The following is a 21043-nucleotide window of genomic DNA, read 5'->3' as shown; positions in this document are numbered from 1 at the left end:
CGCACAATACAAAAGAAAAGTCACGTGGTTGTGGTGTCATCGCGCACGCCATGGTGACGAGCGAGCGCTTCAGAAGGTGAACATGAGGGTGCCGTCCACACATGGGGAGAGGGATACGCAGAGAGAGAGAGAGACACGTGGGGCAGATACAGGGAGAGAGAGAGAGACACACTCGTGGGAGATACGGGGAGAGAAAGACACGGGGGGAGATACGGGGACAGAGCGAGACACTGTGACAGAGACACGGGGAGATACGGGAAGAGAGAAAGATACGGGGGAGAGAAAGACACGAGGAGAAAGAGACATGCAGTAGGATACGGGGAGAAAGATGCACGGAGAGAGAGAGAGATACGTGAGGAGATATGGGGTAATGTTGTCGTGTCTGTGAGCAATGCCATGGGGGGAAGGCCTATTCCAATCAGCTGTTCCCCACATAGCGCTCTTAGCCACCAAAGCGGCCAACGGGAGTTCTGGATGGGCACGAGGGGCTGGTAACCCTCAACCTGAAGTTCAGTCACCACGAAAACGTGCACCAAATGTCTAACTAAGTTTTGTGCCAGAGGCCCCGGGGGGGACAGGCGTCTATGACCTCTGCTGGTCAAACCCCATTCGGGAGAGCCAGGAGACTGAACCCGCACCCTCGGGGTTCCTCTCGAAATGGCAAACACCACTGTGAGTCGCCACGTGGATGGTTAAATGCTCACTGTGAAGAAGAGGCTGCTACTCCTCTCTTGGGAGCTGGACTGGTACCACCTGGATCTCTGTGGTATTCAGGAGGTTTTGGTGGACCGGCTCTGACTTCAGTCACCTGGAGGGGTGAAAAGTCCTCTACTCAGGGCAGGAGACTGCCAAACAAGAGGGAGTGGTTCTTTTTCTGAACAAAAGAATGAAGGGGGTGTGGGTGCTTGGCAGTGAAGCTGCAAGTCCCAGGCTACTGTGGGCTCGTCTCCCCATCAACAAGAGGTGAGGAATGGTGGTGGTTGCTTATGCCCCCACTGAAGATGAACATCAGTAGAGGGATGCAGGCAAGGCCGATGAGTCAGATGCCATCTTTGACCACTTGTCACAGGTGATGGCTAAAGTGGCCCCTCGGGATACTCATCCTGTTGGGTGACTTTAATGTCCGAGTGAGTGATGGAGCTGGCACCTCGGCTGGAGTGATTGGAAGGCATGGGCCAGATCAGCTCAATAACGATGGTAGGAGGCTGCCAAACTTCTGTGCAGCCCATGGGCTTTTAATTACCAACTCGCTGTTCCGGCACCAGCGCATCCACAAAGCATCATGGATACATTCCAGGTCCAAGCAAGAACATCTGCTGGACTATATTGTAACAGAACAGTGGATGCGGGCCCATGTCTGTGACACCAGGACCTACCGTGGCGCTGATCTGCCCACTGACCATCGGCTTGTCATCTGTAAGATGAAGCACCTGCCATTCTTCCACTCCAGTGGTGAGTGTCAATCTAGGATCCCATTCAAACCTAGTGGCCCGGTCTCAGCTAGCTGATGAAAGTTGCAAGCAAGAGAGATACGGGGCAGAAGAGATACGGGGAGAAAGATATGGGGAAAGAGAGATAGATATGGGGAGAGAGACGCACCGGGAGAGGAACACGGAGAGAGACACGTGGAGAGAGAGATAAATATGGGGAGACTTTTTGACTTTTAAACAACTTTTATTGCCGCCAGCAGCAAAAGCACTGGAAGCGATTTCAATATGAAATACACAAAGTCACCAGCAAACAAAAAGAAAACAAACGTTCCAAATCGACGCGCTGTGGCGCTAAAAGCTCCGCGCACAACACAAAATAAAAGTCACGTGGTGGTGGTGGTTGTGGTGGTCATCGCGCACGCCACGGTGACGAGCGAGCGCTTCAGAAGGTGAACATGAGGGTGCCGTCCACGCTGGTGCAGAGGGCCTTTCCGGCTCCCCAGCGTTCGAAGAAGACGTGCACATCATCAACATGTGTGAGAGAGATGCTGCTGGTCTCACCTTGTGGCCAGTCCTCTTGAACTTGCGCTCCACGGCGTTGTACGACGTGACCATGATGAACACGGGTACCACGAAGTTAAAGAACGCCATGGGCAGTACAAACGAAATGAAGTTCCTAGAGAGAGAGAGAGAGACACACACACAGATAGAGAGAGATAGACAGAGAGAAAGACATGGAGGAAGAGAGACATGAAGACACCAACACTCTCTCTCTCTTCCTTCTCTTCCCTGTTCCTCCCCCTCTTCTCCATACCTCCCCCCCTCTCCCCACCTCCCCCCCCCCCTTCTCCCCCCCCCCACCATCTCCCTCACGCTCTCCACCTCTCCCCGCCCCCTCTCACTCACTCGTCCCCCTGCATGTAGTCCAGTATGCAACATGAGTATAGGGGTTCTCTCCCCCCACGTCTCTGCATCTCCCCCTCTCCCCTTTCCCCCCTCTCTCTCACTCACCCATCCGCCTGCGTGTAGTCCAGGGTGCAGCACGAATGGAGGGGTTCATAGTCGTAGCGGCCCCAACCCAGCAGCGGCATCGCCGCCCAGAACGCGGAACTGAGCCACGTCCAGGCACAGAGGAACACGGCGGTGGACCAGCGGGTCCGGGCTCCTTCACACACAGAGAGAAATAGAGAGAGATATATTTTTAAACCAATTTTTTTTGCTGTCAGTAGCAAAAGTACCGGTTCCAATTTCGATACAAGTCACATCGAATACAGCATCACATGTGCACATAACAAACACTACCCACGGCACATGCACTGCACATGGAACGCACATCACTATACTACGTCGTTACCCACGACACGCGCAACAACTAACCTCGTTAAAAAAGTCAAATAAAGAATGCCGTTTGCGCTGGTGCAGAGGGCTTGACCGGCCCCCAACGGTTCAACAAACATATACACCAGAGAACCCCTGGCCTGAGCCAGTGCTTCCCATGCCATACAAAGTGCGTGAGTGACCGGTTCACTCTCATGAGTATCCAGCCCGGAGGCTGGAGAGTTTTGGTCTTGTGCCACAGCACAGATGCTGTGAGGTGATTGGCGATGAGCACTCATCCCCTAAAGGACATCTGTTGAGCGAGGCGTGCCCATGCCAGCAATTTACCCTCAATTACGCTGGGCAGCTTGGTCCAATTCGTCGTGTGGTTTCCCCAGGTAGCCTCCCAGGTACTTGATACCATCAGCCTGCCAACTGACTCCTCCTGGGAGGAAACACAATGCACGCCGCATTGTGACCCCAAACATAGAGCCTCACACTTGGTCCAGTTGACCCTGGCACAAGAGGCCTTCTCGTACACTGCCACTACCTGGCAGAGTGCATACATACCCTGCGCATTGACCATGATGCATGTCGTCTGTGTATGCAGAGACCCTGATGACTGCATTTTCAGGTCCTGGAGCCTTGAAGCCAGACGGAATTTGTCTCAGGTGGCGTAGGTGTGGCTCAATAGACAGGGCATACAGGTGCAGCGAGAGAAGGCATCCCTGTCTGACTCCCGTCATCACAGGAAAAGAGCTACCGAGCGGTTGGTTGATATTCAGGAGACTGCAAATGCCCGTGTACAGGAGCCTCACGTAAGAAATAAATGCCTGGCCAAAGCAGAACGACGCGAGCAGTTTAACCAGGTACTCAGGACTCACTATTAAAAGCCTTCTTCTGATCTAAGAAGAGGAGGCCTGAGTCCATGTCGTGCCTTTCTGCAAGGGAAATTATATATCTGACCATACTGACGTTATCATGTATGCACCGGCCGGGGATACAATATGACTGTTCAGGCTGGATCAGCTGACTCAATATAATCTTGAGACGGTTTGCCAGCACCTCGGAGAATATTTTATAATTGGCCCACAATAGAGGCACGGGTCACCAGTTTTCAATGAGGTGCAGATCACCCCTCTTAGGCAGCAGGGTGACCACCGCTCTCCTGCAGCTGTGGGAGTTCACTCTTCCGCAGGTTATCCATCAACAACTCCAGTAGGCAGGGGCTGAGCTCATCTCAAAAGGCTGCATAAAACTCTACTGGCAGGCCATCAATCCCTGGGGTTTAACCGGATGTGAGCCCTTTCACAGCAGTGTGCAGCTCCTTCAGGGTGACCGGGCTGTCAAGACGCTCCCTTTCAGTGTCCTAGGGGGTAGGGCCTCTGTCAAGCAACTCCTGGACAGCCCTGTCTTGTATGCCTTCAGTAGTAAATAAGTCAGAATATAACTCCCTCACGATCTTAGCAAATTACCTCTCAGATGTGACTGTTTCTCCATCTGGGGGTTGTAACTTTAAAATGTTGTTATTGCTCACTGGTTTATTTTGTAAGCAAAACATTTTGAGGGAGAATCCATTTGTGAGAAGTGCTGCATGTTTTTGCTAACAAAAGGCCGATGCGCATGCTGGTCTGGAAGGTCTTTGGGAAGCCCATCACATCCGGGAAGAAGACCTCGACCTTAACCCCACACTCCTGAAGGTGGACTGCAGAAAATCTTGGATCTCCTATGGCGCATATTCACGATCGCCATTGATTTGTGAGAAGCTCAACTCACTCACGTTGTCGCCTGCATCGAATTCTGCCAATTCGTCATCAGAGTCCCTGTGCACTATCGTTTGTGGCTCAGCAGACTCCTCTTCTTCCGACACAAACATTAGGGCCTCATCCAAATCGGGGTGGCCCTGAGGCTCTAGAGCTACCTCCTCGGGTGAGGTGAACTGGCTGGCACCCTCCAGCACCGTGGCACCATCAGATGCTGCGCTGGCCAGCAGCCGCTCTTGCTCAGAGGCAGCCGAGGCAGCATCCGCTGGTCGGGCCTCTTCCACCATGCCTACCCCCCCTAGGCTGTCATCGACGACACTTGCTGGCATCGCTCGCCCCCCCCCCCCCCCCAGAAACGTCTAAGACACCGTCCGCTGGAGGTCGTTCCTCGGCCTTCACTGCTTCAGGTGCATCGGGCTCATCATCAGCGGTGACTGCACACTTGGGCCTAGTGGCAGCGCACCCTCCTCTGGCAGGGCTGCCATTTGCGCTACGCTTTCTTCGTGACTCGACTGGTCAAGCCGTCCTCACTTTCAGTTGACGGCTTGGTGCGGTCGTCCACCGAGTCACCGGCCTGCTGCGTGGCTGACACCGCCGCACCCGAAGCACCGCTGCACCTCAGTCGATGCGTACACGGTTTAGATGTGCCCGTCCACTGTATACTTGAGGGTCACATCCCAGTTCAGTGTTACGGTCGTTCAAAATCATGAACGTTCGGCGCTGGAAGGACACGATGTGCACAAGCTTCTGTTGCTGTTCCTTCAAGGGCACCATGATGATGCGGGAGACGATTTTCCCAAAATGCTGCAGATCTCGTTGCAGATCGGCATTTTTTGGGGAAGGGTGGGGCGTTTGAGATGAGGACTTTAACGGCGGGGGAAGCCAGAGGAGTGCACTGCACAAACAGCTCCCCCCTTGACGTCCAAGCGCCGTCTCCACGACGTGCGCCACCAAATCTTCCTTGGCCAGAAACAGGACCACACCACAGTTCATGCGTGAGGCAGCGAGACTGCTTGCCAGACTCACAGAGTCCCCAGCAGGAGCAGGCCCGTCCTCCACACTGACCTCCACTGGAGGAATGAAAATTAGGACATTCTTCCGAGTGAGAGCCTCGTACTTATCATACTGTGCCTTAACGATATAGGAACGGCACCAGTAAAACAAAGGTGATTCGAACAATAGGTACTAAAACAATTAGAGTTGTAAGACGAGAGGAGGGGAAGAGAGAGAACTCGGCCTGTTAACATGAGCAGGCCTGCAGCGTGGCGAGTGCCGTATGGACATAACATCACCAGAAAAACGTAAATAAACAACACCACGACTTACAGTGAAGGAGGGAATATTTGCGGACAGATTTCGACTCCGAGATGAAAATTAAATTGTCCACCAAAGGTGTGTTAACTCTGAGGTGAGGTTAGGATGGAGGAACAACCAGGCCCATTTGGGCAGATAGCAGGGAGCAGCACGAGGACATGTCCACTTCCCAGCGTGCACAGATAGAGTAAGGGCAAAAGACAGACTCAGACACAGAGAGAGGGACTGACCGAAACTCAGAGAGACTCAAAACGACTCAGAGAGAGAGAAACTTGTATATACTCAGAGAGAGACTCAGATAGACTCAGAGGGAGACTCAGAGAGACTCTGAGAGCTAAGGCACGCCCAGGAACAGAGGCACACGGCGGTCGACCAGCAGTTCTGGGCACCTTCACACGTAGAGAGTCAGAAATAGAGTCAGAGAGAGAGACTGAGAGTGAGAGAGGCTCGAGACAGAGAGACAGAAAGACTCAGACAGAGAAAGACTCAGAGAGAGTCAGAGACAGGGATGGATACAGAGAGACAGAGAGATAGTCTAAGACAGAGAAACTGAAAGACAGTCTCAAACATTGAGAGACTCAGAGTCAGAGAGACTCAGAGAGAGACATGGCGAGATTAAATGAGTAAGCAAGTCTGCGCGTGGGCAGGTGAGCAAGTGGGTGATTGAGTGAGTGAGCGAGTGGATAAGTGAGCGAGTGGGTATGTGAGCGAGTGGGTATGTGAGCGAGTGGGTATGTGAGTGAATGGGTGGTAGACGAGTGAGTGAGTAGGTGAGCGAGTGGATAAGTGGGTGAGTGAGTGGGTGAGTGGGTGAGTGAGTGGGTGAGTGGCTGAGTGGGCGATCAAGTGACTGGCTGAGTGAGTAAGCGGGTGAGCGACTGAGTGAGTGAGCGGATGGCTGAATGAGTGAGCGACTGAGCGGGTGAGCGGGTGGGTGAGCATTACGGCAGCAGTGGGTGCTATAGCGGTCCCAGGCGATTGCGGCCATGGTGCTGATGCTGGAGAGTGCTGTCACGAAGCCATGGAAGCCGTGCAGCTGGCAGCCCTCGGGCCCGTATGGCCAGTAGCTGGGGAGAGACGCACAGGAAGAGAGACATGGAGACATGGGGAGAGAGGCACGCAGGGGAGACAAGAGTCACAGGGGGAGAGGGGGACACACGGAGATAGATTCATGGAGATAGAGACACGGGGAGAGAGACACAAGGAGAGACATGGGGGGAGAGGGGACACACAGAGAGAAAGATACACGGGGATGCGGAGAGAGGGAAACACAGGGATAGAAATACATGTGGAGAAAGGGACGGGGAGAGGGAGATGAGAGACAGAGAGAAAGAGCGAGAGACACGGGGAGAGAGAGATATGGGGTGAGAGACACAGCCAGTGGCTGGAGAGACACGGGGATGCAGGGAGATGGGGAGAGAGGAGGACTCGGATTTGAACATGGGGAGAGGGTGAAAGACACGAGGAGCTATTAAATAGCTATTAGAATAATATCGCTCCATTTGATCACTTTATCTGCATCACTTTCTTGCGTCTTATTTTCTCTCAAACACTATTTCTGATCACTTAGGAAAATGTAAAACTCTCCAGTGAGCGATTGTGGGCATCCAGAACTCGAAACGACTATTTCATCGAGAGGGATAAAATGGTGAGATCTTCTTCCGTATGGCTGATTTAAATACAGAGCTACAACTACAATTTCACATTCAGGTGATCAAGCTATATAACCATGTCAGGAGCCAGCGGAGTGTATCGCTGTGATGTCTCATTTGTATGTGTGGATCAGGGCATTGCGTCGTTATATGTTGTACGGTTTGCTCTGGATGACCACAGCTGCACACTACTGGAGTTTTTAAAATTTTCCATTTGTGCATCAGGTGTCCGCATCTGCAGCCATGGTTTTGCAGTGGATGCGGTTTAGGGTGGACCATGAGCTTCGTGGAAGATCAAACCCAAGGATATTCTGCGTTGGGTCTTTCACAACAACGTCGTGTTTGTTTGCGAGTTAAATTTCGATTTAAAGCTTTCGTGACTGCAGGGATTCATCTTCTTGGTTCTTTCGGTAAAGTCACGTAGAAGGGAAATAATAAAATAAAAACTATATAAAACAATAAAATTATCACGACGTTTCGACTGCAACACAAGCAATCATCACCAGTGATGATTTAAAATAAAACAAATAAAAATATTATGTTTTATTTTTATTATTTTATTATTTCCCTTCTACATGACTTTACCGACTTTACTGAAAGAACCAAGAAGATGCGAGTTATTTTTAAATCCATTCAGCTCTCCTCATGGGGGTTGAACTCGCATTATTGAAGCTTAAGCACATAGGGTCCAAAAGGGCTTGCGGCATTACTTCAAGCGATAAAGAGGGACGTTTATTGAGGTCCCGGTGAATGGGAAGGCGGCCATTTTCCTCCATTCATGGAACTTTCCAGAGGGTTGCAGCGTCGTGGCGGATGGGTGGGAGGAGAGATTTATGACAGCACGGGCAGCCAGGGTGTTGGGGTTGACTTGAGGGTTCCAGTGATACACCACTACATTGCAGTGTTAATTTTGACATCAAGTCGAGTTGGACTACTTCTTATCTATGCTGGTGCAGAGTACTCGGCTACAGAATACACAAGGGCCATCGAGCACTGAGGGTACTGATGCTCCCGAGCTTGTACTTGCCAGTTTCTGGACCAGGTTCGACCCTAGTTTTGGTCTTGGCGTCTACCTTTTTCAGGTGGCTGTCGAAGGTTAGCGTACGGTCGGTCCAGCTTCACTCTCCGAGAGAGGATGGAGTGGGGTCGTGTTACATAGAGTTTTTGCCACAGGTCATTTTTAGAGTGTGCTTGGTGCTCCTATTATCAAGATGAAATGCAGGGATTGTTGTTTTCTGTGGATTTGGCTTGAGCCAACCATTTACAGAAATATCCCCCCATGGTGTTTAGGTCTTGTTGGTTCAGAGTGGATTCGATGTCGTTGAAAGTGGCTGCTTGCGTTGCCTGGGCAAGGTCATCCGCATATACACACACAATGTCGCTCGTGTAGACATTGAAAAGCATTGGTGTGAGGATTAAACCTTCTGGCAATCCATTGTTGAGGAACCAGGTTGAGCTGGATTTGTCGTCCCGTATAGACGCACAGTCGCCTAAGCTGCTCAGCATCGTCGATATCAGGGCGTATTGTTTCGAGGCAGGAAATGGCCCATGTGAGCGTCAACATCAAGCCCCTTAATCCAGAACCGTGTCAGAGGTTGATGAAAAGTCCACGAAGGCTACAAGGGGCCAAAACTTGGTCACAGCAGCTGCATCTGTGTCCAGGCCATAATCCTGCTTGTTCTTTCAGGATCACAGACTCCACGAGGGGACCGATTTCCCAGAGGATGATGTGTTCCAGGAGGTTCTAGATCATGTACAGTAGTGCTATCAGTCTATTGCTTCCCGGGTCGTTGGTTGGCTTGCCCGGTTTGGGTATACCAATGACCATTGCCTCCTGCCATGCTTTTCAAATGCATCCGGTTTTACATGTTTTTGGTGTACAGTTTTGCCAGCCATTGGAGTCCTCTAGGGCCTAAGTGATGGAAAAATTCTGGGGGGTGGATACCATCTCTGCCTGCAAGCCTTGCCTTTCTTAATTGCAGCCAGACCCCTCCCTCACATCCTCAGTGCCGATTAGCACCCCTCACCTCCAATGAGCACGGTTGGCTACGTATGGTACGAAATAAATTCCAACATAGTACATTCATACATAATTGATGATGGATCTCTCGCTTGATGTTTTTTGCCGAGCGTTTTTTTTGTGTTCTCCACTAGTTTGGGGGCTACAGAGTTGGAGTCTTGCTGTCCGGTATTCTCTGCTGGGTTAGCAGCACTCACGCCCAGGTACAGCGGCTGGAGTGTGGGAAATCGAGGGCCTTCAATGCACTCAATCTACCGCTGGCATCTGCCTGGCCGAGTCTAAAGACTCTAGCAGGGCCCTTCCAACCTGTGGGCTGCCCGACTGGTTGTACTGTGGGAGCAGGTCCTGGGTCTGTTTTATCCAGCAAGGGAGTGGATTATATTTCCAGAAGCCTTGGAGGATACTCTTCTTGGCAGCTGCAGTAAGGAGGCCAACAAAATGGTGATAGCATTCCGATCTCGTGGGCATTCGACTCACTGCTTTCTCTACAGTTTCCTTATAATGGTCCCAGTTAGCTTTGACCGGGTTCCACCTTGATAGTAGTTTTGACACAATCACGGGGATTTTGATGGCAATATGCGTGATGAAGGGCCCCATGCTGACTTTAGGTTAAGCTTGGAAGTATTTTGTGGGATACGTGAAGTGTGCTCCCACTTTGATCTTTGGAAACAAAGGCGAGGTCTGGGTTGCAGTCGCGTTGCCAGCGAGCAGAATGGAAAGTTGATCGCTGCTTGGGATCGAAAACCATATTGCAGATCTTCGGCGGGCATCCAGTCGGTGAGGTCTTCACCATCAGCCTGATCTCCTGGATAGCCCCCACATTGTACGATGGCTGTTAAAGTTACTGACGTATAGGCCTGGGATTAGTGCACTTGGGAGCGCTGGCTTTGGCCATATTTAATTAGAGCCTTTGTCCACGTTGGCGGTGTGCAGCTTCCCCCTATCTCGATGCTGATGGTGTAGGTGGCTTCTTTTTCAGTTGGTGGGAAGGTGTAGAACTCTGCGCTGGTGTTCTTCATGTATATGCGGTCAAGCCATATTTGGGGTGGTTAGTGCCTACAGTCGTTAGGTTGTATATCCGTGGATGTGGTATTGCGACTGGCATCCGAGACATGGGTTTTCTTGGAGCTTCAGAACATCAACATTATGTGGGCACTTCGCCTGAGAGGGTCCCTCAATATTAAGTTGTAGGTCCCATGGCCTATCTGGCGTTGTCATTGTTTGGCCCGGAAGAGGGGCTCACTGGCATGGCTTAGCATTGTTGTTGTTGTTGTGGAGACCGGGAGATCGATGACGATTGATGTTCGGTTGGCGCGTTGATGGCATTCATCTTGCTTTCTGACTTAACAAAAGAGTGGGCCGAGTGATGGCTGCCATGGGGTAGTGATAGGGGTTGGGGTAGTGATAGGGGTTGGGGTAGTGATAGGGGTTGGGGTAGTGATAGGGTTATGGTAGTGATAGGGGTTGGGGTTATGATAGGGGTTGGGGTAGTGATTAAAGATTTTGTTTGTTTGTTAGATTATAAATATAAATGTGTCATTAACCCACCACCACCCAACACAGCCAATCCGTAATGTTTGTCACTTAAACAAAACGTGCCAGTTAGTGGCTACTTCAGTACTAACCGGTTGTGTGTTGGAGACTAAACCCACAGCATTTACAATTTGAGTCACTGAACATTTTGCTGGTGATTACTACAACCAGCTTCATCAGGCAATGTGTCAGAATGGCAAATCGCCTCTCTCTGCCATGTCTCTGTACTTCCCCGTGTATCTCTCTCCCTGTCTATATCACCCCGTGTCTCTCTACCTGTGGATCTCGATCCCCGTATCTCTCTCCCCGTGTCTCTTTCCCCTCTCTAACTCTCTCCGTGTCTCTCCCTCTCAGGGGCCTGCTCAAGGCGCGACTCCGGCTGGAGTACGAATACCGCACACATGCCGGTGATGTGCGCGTCTTCTTCGAATGCTGGGGGGGGGGCGGAAAAGCCCTTTGTACCAGCGTGGACGGCACCCTCGTGTTCACCTGCTGAAACGCTCGTTCGTCACCGTGGCACGCGCGATGACCACCACCACGTGATTTGTATTTAGTGTTGTGCGCGGCGCATTTAGCGACAGCACATGGATTGATAGTGTTTGTTATTTGTTTGCTGGTGACTATTTCGTATTGGAATCGCCTCCAGTGCTGTTGCTGCTGGCGGCAATAAAAGTTGGTTAAAAGTCTCTCTCCTCATGTCTCTCTATCCCCCTCTCTCTAACTCTCCCCGTGTCTCTCTCTTTTTTTTTACTATCAGAGGAAACAAGAAGATGCTCGGTGTATTCGGCACTTTGCTTCGTTCATGATTTCTGTTTTTTTTTAATGCTTTGCTTTACGTAACCCCCCCCCCCTTTTTAAATGAAAGATTTAACAAAATATTTTTCACTCTGCTCTCCTTACCCCTTCCCTCTCTCTCGACCCCCCTCTCTCTGTACCCCCTCTCTTCCTACTCCATGTCGCTCTCTCTCGCTCGCTCACTCTCTCGCTGTCCTCTCTCTCCGTGTGCCTCTCTCGGTCTCTCACCGCAGGAAGGAGGACATGGCTGCGATGAACGCATTGGAGCAGACCCCCAGGTCGGCCAGGCTCAGGTTGAGCAGCAGCAGGTGGCTGGGGGTGCGGGCGTCGCTCACGCAGAGGAACGTGAGGAGGGTGAGGCCGCAGAGGACGAAACCCAGCAGAGCTACACACGGAGAGACGGGAGAGAGACATACACGGAGAGAGAAATATGGGGAGAGAGACACGGAGAGAGAGACACGGGGAGAGAGATGGGGAGAGATAGATGGGGAGAGACACGAACTGGGAAAGAGAGACACGGGGAGAGAGACACACTGGGAGAGAGAGACACAGGAAGACACGGCTATAATCGCATTAAGAAGTCTATAGAATGTGGAGGTTAATGCAAAACAGCAAGAATTAAGGTAAATGCACAGGGGGTCCCCGAGAGGTTTCCAAAGGGGATATAAAGGTGTTACTAAAGGGATACAAAGGCGGTCCTGAACGGTATATTATTAAGGGGGGTACCATTGACGAGTGCACGTATCGACCCCTATAGAACACAGACAGGGAGTAGAGAGGGGAGGAGGGGGCTGGGTGGGGGGGCTGTGTGGGGGATGAGGGGGTCGACTCCACGACCTCCTGTATACCAGGCGAGGTAGTTAACATATCGCAGGATCCGGGATCAAACCTATAATCTTCTGCATACCAGGCGAAGTAGTTAACATCTCCGAGCCACCGTCACGCTCCAAAGGTAGTCCTGGAGAAGAGGGGTTATGGGGGGGGGGGGGGCTGGGGGTTGGGGGGGGGGCTGAGGGGTTGGGGGGGGGGCTGAGGGGTTGGGGGGGGAATCTGTGGGGGGGTGGGAGTCGAACCCTCGATGAGGAGCGCCGTGCCGAAGGCGAACACCTCCAGCTCCGTGAAGCCCTCGGGCAGCGGGTGGGACAGACTCATCATGATTTCTCCTGCTGCTGCCGCTGCTGCCGCCGTCTCTGCGACGACGATGGCCAATCAGGGACCGGCGATCAGCGGACACGGCCAATTGGGGACCAGCGGTGTCAGGGACCGGCAAGTAGGCGTTGAGCCAATCAGGGATCGGCTGATTCGGCCAATCGGAGATCGGCAATCAGTTTAGAGGAAATCAGTTATCGGTAATAGGGCCAATCAGGGATCAGCGATCAGTGTAGAGCTAATCAGAGATCGGCTATACGGCGAATGAGAGATTAGCGATCCGTGTAGATCCAATCAGAGATCAGAAATTAGTTTTGCGATAAGAAATGGGGAAATTAGGTAGGGCCAATCAAAGAGGAGTCAATTAGGTAGCCACAGCCAATGGGAGGTGAGGAGACAGAGAGAACAGCCAATCGTTGACGAGCAATTAGCCAACCAAACAGCAGAGATCAGTTAGACATAGAAAGAGCAAATCAGAAAGGAGAAGATCAGAGGCAGCCAATCAAAAGCAAGTGATGAGTGAATCAGCCACAGCCAATCAGAGTTCAGGCAGGAGCGTTGGTGAGAAGAGACAGCCAATCAGGGATGGGCAAAAACAATGACAACGGCCAGAGATGATTAATTTTAGGATTTTACTTCGAGGAAAAAATAAAAAGTTTTTTGTAAACTGGAGGAGAGTATCCTTCCAAAGGGTTAAATTACGAAAAAAATCCGTCAGCAGTTTCCGAGCTGCCTGTTATGCCATTTATAGCGCCCCAGTAACCACCAACAACAACATCGGTAAGGAATGATTTGTTTTTGTAAAAAAAAAGAATGCGATCACAACGAAGCGCGATTTAAAACCTTCCTGCCACGTCGTTAATAGATTTTTTTTAGAGACGAAATCAATGGATTTGTAACGGAAAAATCTATAAAAAAAAACGAAAATTATTAACGATAAAAATGACAACCCCAAGCGAGACACCGCCGTCACGTGACTTCAAGTGGAGGAGAAGAAGAAAAAAAACCACAACCGTCGTGGCGCGCGCTCTTATAAAGACCGCGGTCACGTAGGCACCACCCCCCACCCACCACCGTTACGGTGACCAATCAGCGAAGGCTATGACCCCGACTCATCTGCATAGGAGCCGGCCCACTCCCATTCAAGTCGACGGAGGGGGATTCAGCCTCTGAGGTTCCGCCCATTCCCCCGGGTAAGCTCCGCCCCCCTTCCCTCCTCGCCCTCCTAGCCCGCCCCCTCTAAATCCTCCGAGTTTGATGCAATGATATCTTGATTGGTAATATCATCAGCGGGAAGCGAATCAATATCATAGCTGTCAACCCATACGATTTACCCCGTATTCTTGAACAGGGAAAGTCAGTTTTCAGGTCCATACTGATCAGGAGTTGACAGGTATGTAGCGGTGAGTGTACGAGTGGTGAGTGCACTAGTTGTGAGTGTACTGGTGGTGATTGTAGTGATTGAGTGTACTAGTGGTGAGTGTACTAGTGGTGAGTGTACTGGTGGTGATTGTAGTGATTGAGTGTACTAGTGGTGAGTGTACTAGTGGTGAGTGTACTAGTGGTGAGTGTACTAATGCTGAGTGTACTAGTGGTGAGTGTAGTGATGAGTGTACTAGTGGTGAGTGTACGAGTGGTGATTGTAGTGATGAGTGTACTAGTGGTGAGTGTAGTGGTGAGTGTACTGGTGAGTGTACTAGTGGTGAGTGTACGAGTGGTGATTGTCTATTTGTTTGTGTTTCTCCCTTGTGATGGGACTTTGTAGGATGAACTTTGAGATTTATAAGGGCACGGGGTGGCCAATAAGGTCTGAATTGGCCTGTAATAAGGTAGAACACTGATAAGGGGTTGACCGGTATGCAATATCAAGATAATCAGCAGCATCATCATCAGCAGCAACATTAGCAGCAGCAGCAGGAGAATCAATATCATCATCAGCGACATCATCAACATCGTGATCATCAGCAGCATCATCGGCATCATTATCAACAGAATCAATTGCAGCAGCAAGGGAATCAATATCAACATCAGCATCTTCATCAGTAATATTATCAGCAGCAACATCATCTGCAGCAGCGGGAGAATCAATATCAGCATCAGCATCGTGATCGTCAGCATCGTTAGCAAAATCAGCATCATCAGCAGCAAATAATCAGCAGCATCATCAGCAGAATCATCAACAGCATCATCAGTAGAATCATTATCATCAGCATCATCAGCAGAATCATTATTATCATCAGCGGAATCTGAGAAAAGGAGCTTTATAGTTTATGGGATTTTTCCAGTCTAAATAGAGATTCTAAATGATCATCATTTGCCTCATCATCAGCAGCAGGTGATCATAACATCATCAGCATCATCATAGCGAGTTAGAAAGAATTTATAGAGAGTTTAGAGAGAGTTAGAGAGAGTTAGAGAGAGTTTATAGAAAGTTTAGAGAGAAAAGGAGTGTGGACCAATCAACTTCAGAGACAGTGCATATCATTATCATTATCAGAGTTGTTTATTTTTGTTTGCATTTTGACTGCTTGTGTTGTGGTTATTGCAAACATGATGCCTTGTATAAACGTGTCAGTTTTTGTACCAGTTGAAAGGGTAAAAACCTATTACAGTGATACCTCGGTTCACGAACGCTTCGGTTCACGAACAACTCGGTTCACGAACAGTCAGTTCACGAATTAAGTTCGTGAACCGAGGTATCACTGTACTATATTTTGCCACTGGTAAAGGAGGTCTCATAAAGTTTAGAGAGAGTTAGAGGGAGTTATAGAGAGTTTAGAGAGAGTTTATAGAGAGTTTATAGAGAGAGTTGAGAGATTTTAGAGAGAGTTAGAGAGAGTTAGACAGAGTTTAGAAAGAATTTAAAGAGAGAGAGCGCGCGTGGGAGAGAGTGAGAGTTCAGACAGATCCAAGGGAGAGTTCAGAGAGAGAGCGAGCGAGAGAAAGAAAGAAAGAGCTCTAATCTAATCCTATTGATTCTCTCTCCCCATTCTCCCCATTCTCCCCACTACCCCCCCCCCCTTACTCCCACTAACACTGCCCCCTCTGTGTCTCGCGAAACTAATTGCCGCCAAATATTTAATGGGCAGCGAAGTGGACAAAGTTAAAGACGAAGCACCCCCCCCCCCCGCGCGATCCCTGATTAGCCAAATGCTCCCATGGGTTTGGGGATAGCGAACACAGTCTTGTATTTTTTTCATCCCCGGCCGCCTTTGTTAACTACCTGGTATACAGAAGGACGTGGGTTTTCTGTTTGCACATAGTCACTTGAAGATGTTTTCTTGTTCATGTTTTCGTTTTTTGTTTGTTGCGGTTGCACCCGATTCAAGAGCCGAATGGCTCACAGGGCTATACCAAATAAATGAAACTGAAAACTGAAACTACCTCGCCTGGTATACAGGAGACCGTGGGTTCCATCCCGGACCTTGCAAGATGTTAACTACCTCGCCTGGTATACAGAAGTATGTGGGTTCCATCCCGGACCTTGCAAGATGTTAACTACCTCGCCTGGTATACATAAGGCTGTGGGTTCCATCCCGGACCTTGTGAGACGTTAACTACCTCGCCTGGTATACAGGAAGGCCGTGGGTTCCATCCCGGACCTTGCAAGATGTTAACTACCTCGCCTGGTATACAGAAGGACGTGGGTTCCATCCCGGACCTTGCGAAATGTTAACTACCTCGCCTGGTATACAGGAGACCGTGGGTTCCATCCCGGACCTTGCAAGATGTTAACTACCTCGCCTGGTATACAGAAGTATGTGGGTTCCATCCCGGACCTTGCAAGATGTTAACTACCTCGCCTGGTATACATAAGGCTGTGGGTTCCATCCCGGACCTTGTGAGACGTTAACTACCTCGCCTGGTATACAGGAAGGCCGTGGGTTCCATCCCGGACCTTGCAAGATGTTAACTACCTCGCCTGGTATACAGAAGGACGTGGGTTCCATCCCGGACCTTGCGAAATGTTAACTACCTCGCCTGGTATACAGGAGGACGTGGGTTCCATCCTGGATCCTGCGAGATGTTAACTACCTCGTCTGGTATACAGGAAGGTCGTGGGTTCCATCCCGGACCTTGCGAGATGTTAACTACCTCGCCTGGTATACAGGAAGGCCGTGGGCTCGATCCCCCCCCCTCCCCTGCCAGTGTGTCCGACGAAATTGCGATATAAAGCTGAGTCGCCCTAGGGGGACGGGTCACCAGGACTGGGTGCAGATGTTCGCTGCCACTTAGGGTGGTGTTGGTGGCCGTGAGTGGGGAATAGAACTCGGGTCCCTGGCGGGTTAGAGGCGCAACGCTCGCCCAATTATTCACTCAGCTACGCACTCACTCATCCACTCACTCAGCCACTCACTCTTCCACTCACTCAGCCACTCACTCAACCACTCACTCATCCACTCACTCAGCCACTCACTCATCCACTCACTCAGCCACTCACTCAGCCACTCACTCAGCCACTCAATCATCCATCCACTCACTCAGCCCCTCACTCACTCAGCCACTCACTCAGCCACTCACTCAGCCACTCAATCATCCATCCACTCACTCAGCCCCTCACTCACTCAGCCACTCACTCACCAATTAAATCACTCACTCATCCACTCACTCACCCACTTATTCACTCAGTCAACCACCCACACACTAACCTATTCACTCACCCATCCACTAATCCACTCACCCATCTACTTATCAACCAACTCACTCACTCACTCCCCCACTCACCCATTCATGCACCCACCCACTCATTGCTCACTCACTCTCTTACTCACCCATTCACTTACCCACTCACCCACGAAATCATACACTCAGTCTCTAACTGACACAAATTCAAAAATCCCCCATGTAGCCTACACAGTGTTGCCAGCGAGCTCATATGAAAGTTGGCACGGCTCAATGCTGTTGCTGATGATGATGCCGCTGATGACGATGATGATGTTGAAGTTACTGATATTGATTATGGTGATGGTGCTGATGAGTTTCACGCTCATGATGCTGTTGTTGCAGATGATTATGTTTCTGCTGCTGCTGATGATGTTGCTGATGATGAGTCTAATGCTGATGATGCTGTTGTTGCTAATGATTATGTTTCTGTTGCTGCTGGTGATGATGTTGCTGATGCTGATGCTGCTGTCACGCGGAACTCAGAGCCCAGAAAATCTGTCCCGCGTGAGAGAGATAATCTCTGCAGAGAGAGGGGCAGAGAGAGGGGGAGGGAGAGGGGGAGGGAGAGGGGGAGGGAGAGCGAGATGGTGAGGGGAGAGGGGGGAGAGGGAAGAGTGCGTGGGTGGGTGTGTGAGTGGGTGGGTGAGTGGGTGAGTGCGTGAGTGGGTGAATGAGTGAATGTATGGGTGAGTGGGTGGGTGAGTGCGTGAGTGGGTGAATGAGTGAATGGATGGGTGAGTGGGTGGGTGAGTGCGTGAGTGGGTGAGTGGATGGGTGAGTGGCTGGGTGGGTGGGTGAGTGGGTGGGTGGGTGGGTGAGTGGGTGGGTGGGTGAGTGGGTGAGTGGGTGGGTGAGTGCGTGAGTGGGTGAATGAGTGAGTGGGTGGGTGAGTGGGTGGGTGAGTGCGTGAGTGGGTGAATGAGTGAGTGGATGTGTGAGTGGGTGGGTGAGTAGGTGGGTAAGTGAGTAGGTGAATGAGTCGGTGGTTGAGTGAGTTAAGGAGTGGTTTGGTGGGTGAGTGGGTGAGCGAGTGAGTGGACGAGTGGCTGAATGGGTGGGTGGGTGGGCGAGTGGGTGGGTGGGCGAGTGGGTGGGTGGGTGGGTGAGTGGGTGGGTGGGTGGGTGAGTGGGTGGGTGGGTGAGTGGGTGGGTGGGTGAGTGGGTGAGTAGGTGGGTAAGTGAGTAGGTGAATGAGTCGGTGGTTGAGTGAGTTAAGGAGTGGTTTGGTGGGTGAGTGGGTGAGCGAGTGAGTGGACGAGTGGCTGAATGGGTGGGTGGGCGAGTGGGTGAATGAGTGGATGGGTGTGTGGGTGGGTGAGTTCGTGAGTGGATGGGTGAGTGCGTGAGTGGGTGAATGAGTGAGTGGATGGGTGAGTGTGTGAGTGGGTGGGTGATTGCGTGAGTGGGTGAATGAGTGAGTGGGTGGGTGAGTGGGTGGGTGAGTAGGTGGGTAAGTGAGTAGGTGAATGAGTAAGTGGTTGAGTGAGTTAAGGAGTGGTTTGGTGGGTGAGTGGGTGGGTGAGCGAGTGAGTGGACGAGTGGCTGAATGGGTGGGTGGGCGAGTGGGTGAATTAGTGGATGGGTGTGTGGGTGGGTGAGTTCGTGAGTGGATGGGTGAGTGCGTGAGTGGGTGAATGAGTGAGTGGATGGGTGAGTGCGTGAGTGGGTGGGTGATTGCGTGAGTGGGTGAATGAGTGAGTGGATGAGTGAGTGGGTGGGTGAGTGGGTGGGTGAGTGCGTGAGTGGGTGAATGAGTGAGTGGGTGGGTGAGTGGGTGGGTGAGTAGGTGGGTAAGTGAGTAGGTGAATGAGTCGGTGGTTGAGTGAGTTAAGGAGTGGTTTGGTGGGTGAGTGGGTGAGCGAGTGAGTGGACGAGTGGCTGAATGGGTGGGTGGGCGAGTGGGTAAATGAGTGGATGGGTGTGTGGGTGGGTGAGTTCGTGAGTGGATGGGTGAGTGCGTGAGTGGGTGAATGAGTGAGTGGATGGGTGAGTTTGTGAGTGTGTGAGTGTGTGAGTGGGTGGGTGATTGCGTGAGTGGGTGAATGAGTGAGTGGATGAGTGAGTGAGTGGGTGGGTGAGTGAGTGGGTGAGTGGGTGGGTGAGTGCGTGAGTGGGTGGGTGAATGAGTGAGTGGGTGGGTGAGTGGGTGGGTGAGTGGGTGGGTGAGTGGGTGGGTGAGTGCGTGAGTGGGTGAATGAGTGAGTGGATGTGTGAGTGGGTGGGTGAGTAGGTGGGTAAGTGAGTAGGTGAATGAGTCGGTGGTTGAGTGAGTTAAGGAGTGGTTTGGTGGGTGAGTGGGTGGGTGAGCGAGTGAGTGGACGAGTGGCTGAATGGGTGGGTGGGCGAGTGGGTGAATGAGTGGGACTATATAGCGACGAAACAGAGGAAGCGGGCCTATGTCTTAGACACGAGGACCTACCGTGGAGCTGATCTGCCCATTGACCATCGACGTGTCATCTGTAAAATGCGCCTGACATACAGGCAGTCATCGACTTACGAACACTCGACTTACAAACTCCTGCACTTACGAACCAGCTTCCATGAAATGTCGATGTTTTCTAATATCATCTTAAAACGCGAACTCGCACTTATAAGGTGAACTGCGGATAATTATTTTGTACAGCGGAGCGATCCCCCGCGAGATGTCACGAGTCAGCCTCGCGCTGGGAGTGACTGTGTGTATGTGTGTGTGTGCGTGCACGTTCCCCATGTGTGTGTATCTGTGTGTGTGCGTGCCCCGTGTCTGTCTGTGTGTGTCTGTGTGTGCCCCACGTGTGTGTCTGTGTGTGTGTATGTGTGTGTGGCAAAAACAACCCCCTACCTCCTCGCAGTGCCGGACGGGCAACGCTGTCGTGGGCAGCGCTGTGGTGGGGAGGGCCAATTCCGATTGGCCTCTCCCCTCATAGCGTCTGTGACCGCGACAGTGGCTAAATGGGGGCTCTGGACGGGTGTGAGGGGCTGGTAACCCCTCCACCTTCAATAAATTACCACTAAACCACGACTAAAATATCAAACTAATAAGCATGTGCCGGAGGCCCCGGGGGGCCAGGCGTCTATAATGTCTCCTGGCCAAACCCCATCTGGTGGAGCCATGAGATTGAATCTTTACATTCGAGGCTCCTCCAGAAACAACGACAAGCCACTACAGATGGCCACGTGGAATGTTCGAACTCTCACTGTGGAGGAGAGGCTGCCATTCCTCTGTCGGGAGCTGGACCGGTACCACTTGGATTTCTGTGGCATTTAGCAGGTCCGGTGGACCGGCTATGGCTCCTGTCACCATGAAGGGTGGACAATCCTCTACTCGGGGCAGGGGACTACCAAACAACAGGGTGTGGCTCTTCTTCTGAACAAAAGAAAGAAGGGGGCGTAGGAGCGTGGCGGTGAGGTGTGGGAAGCTGTAAG

At 51.3% G+C, this 21043-nt stretch overlaps 1 protein-coding gene across 1 annotated transcript; it reads right to left on the bottom strand.

Annotated features, from left to right (window-relative positions):
• Nucleotides 1-832: 832 nt before the first annotated feature.
• RGR (retinal G protein coupled receptor) lies at nt 833-13974 on the bottom strand. The gene is made up of 6 exons (XM_078876678.1): nt 12898-13974; nt 12053-12209; nt 6770-6891; nt 2442-2595; nt 1992-2106; nt 833-874 (listed from the first exon to the last, which is right to left on the bottom strand). The coding sequence occupies exons 1-6, from the start codon at nt 12977-12979 to the stop codon at nt 833-835; spliced, it is 672 nt and encodes a 223-aa protein (XP_078732804.1). The 5' UTR covers nt 12980-13974.
• Between the last annotated feature and the right edge of the window lie 7069 nt (nt 13975-21043).

The sequence above is a fragment of the Lampetra fluviatilis genome, chromosome 45, assembly GCF_964198595.1.
Source record: "Lampetra fluviatilis chromosome 45, kcLamFluv1.1, whole genome shotgun sequence".
NCBI classification, from domain to species: domain Eukaryota; kingdom Metazoa; phylum Chordata; class Hyperoartia; order Petromyzontiformes; family Petromyzontidae; genus Lampetra; species Lampetra fluviatilis.
Note: the sequence above shows the minus strand (reverse complement) of the source record. Positions and strands in the feature narration are given on the sequence as shown.

What these genes read in the sequence shown, in the direction of transcription:
- RGR (XM_078876678.1), bottom strand. Translation starts at nt 12,979, where the DNA reads ATGATGAGTCTGTCCCACCCGCTGCCCGAGGGCTTCACGGAGCTGGAG. An exon ending in CTATAGCACCCACTGCTGCC is followed by an intron (nt 2,596 to 6,769) that starts GTAATGCTCACC and finishes CTGTGTGTGAAG; the next exon opens with GAGCCCGGACCCGCTGGTCC. An exon ending in GACTACACGCAGGCGGATGG is followed by an intron (nt 2,107 to 2,441) that starts GTGAGTGAGAGA and finishes CTCTCTCTCTAG; the next exon opens with GAACTTCATTTCGTTTGTAC.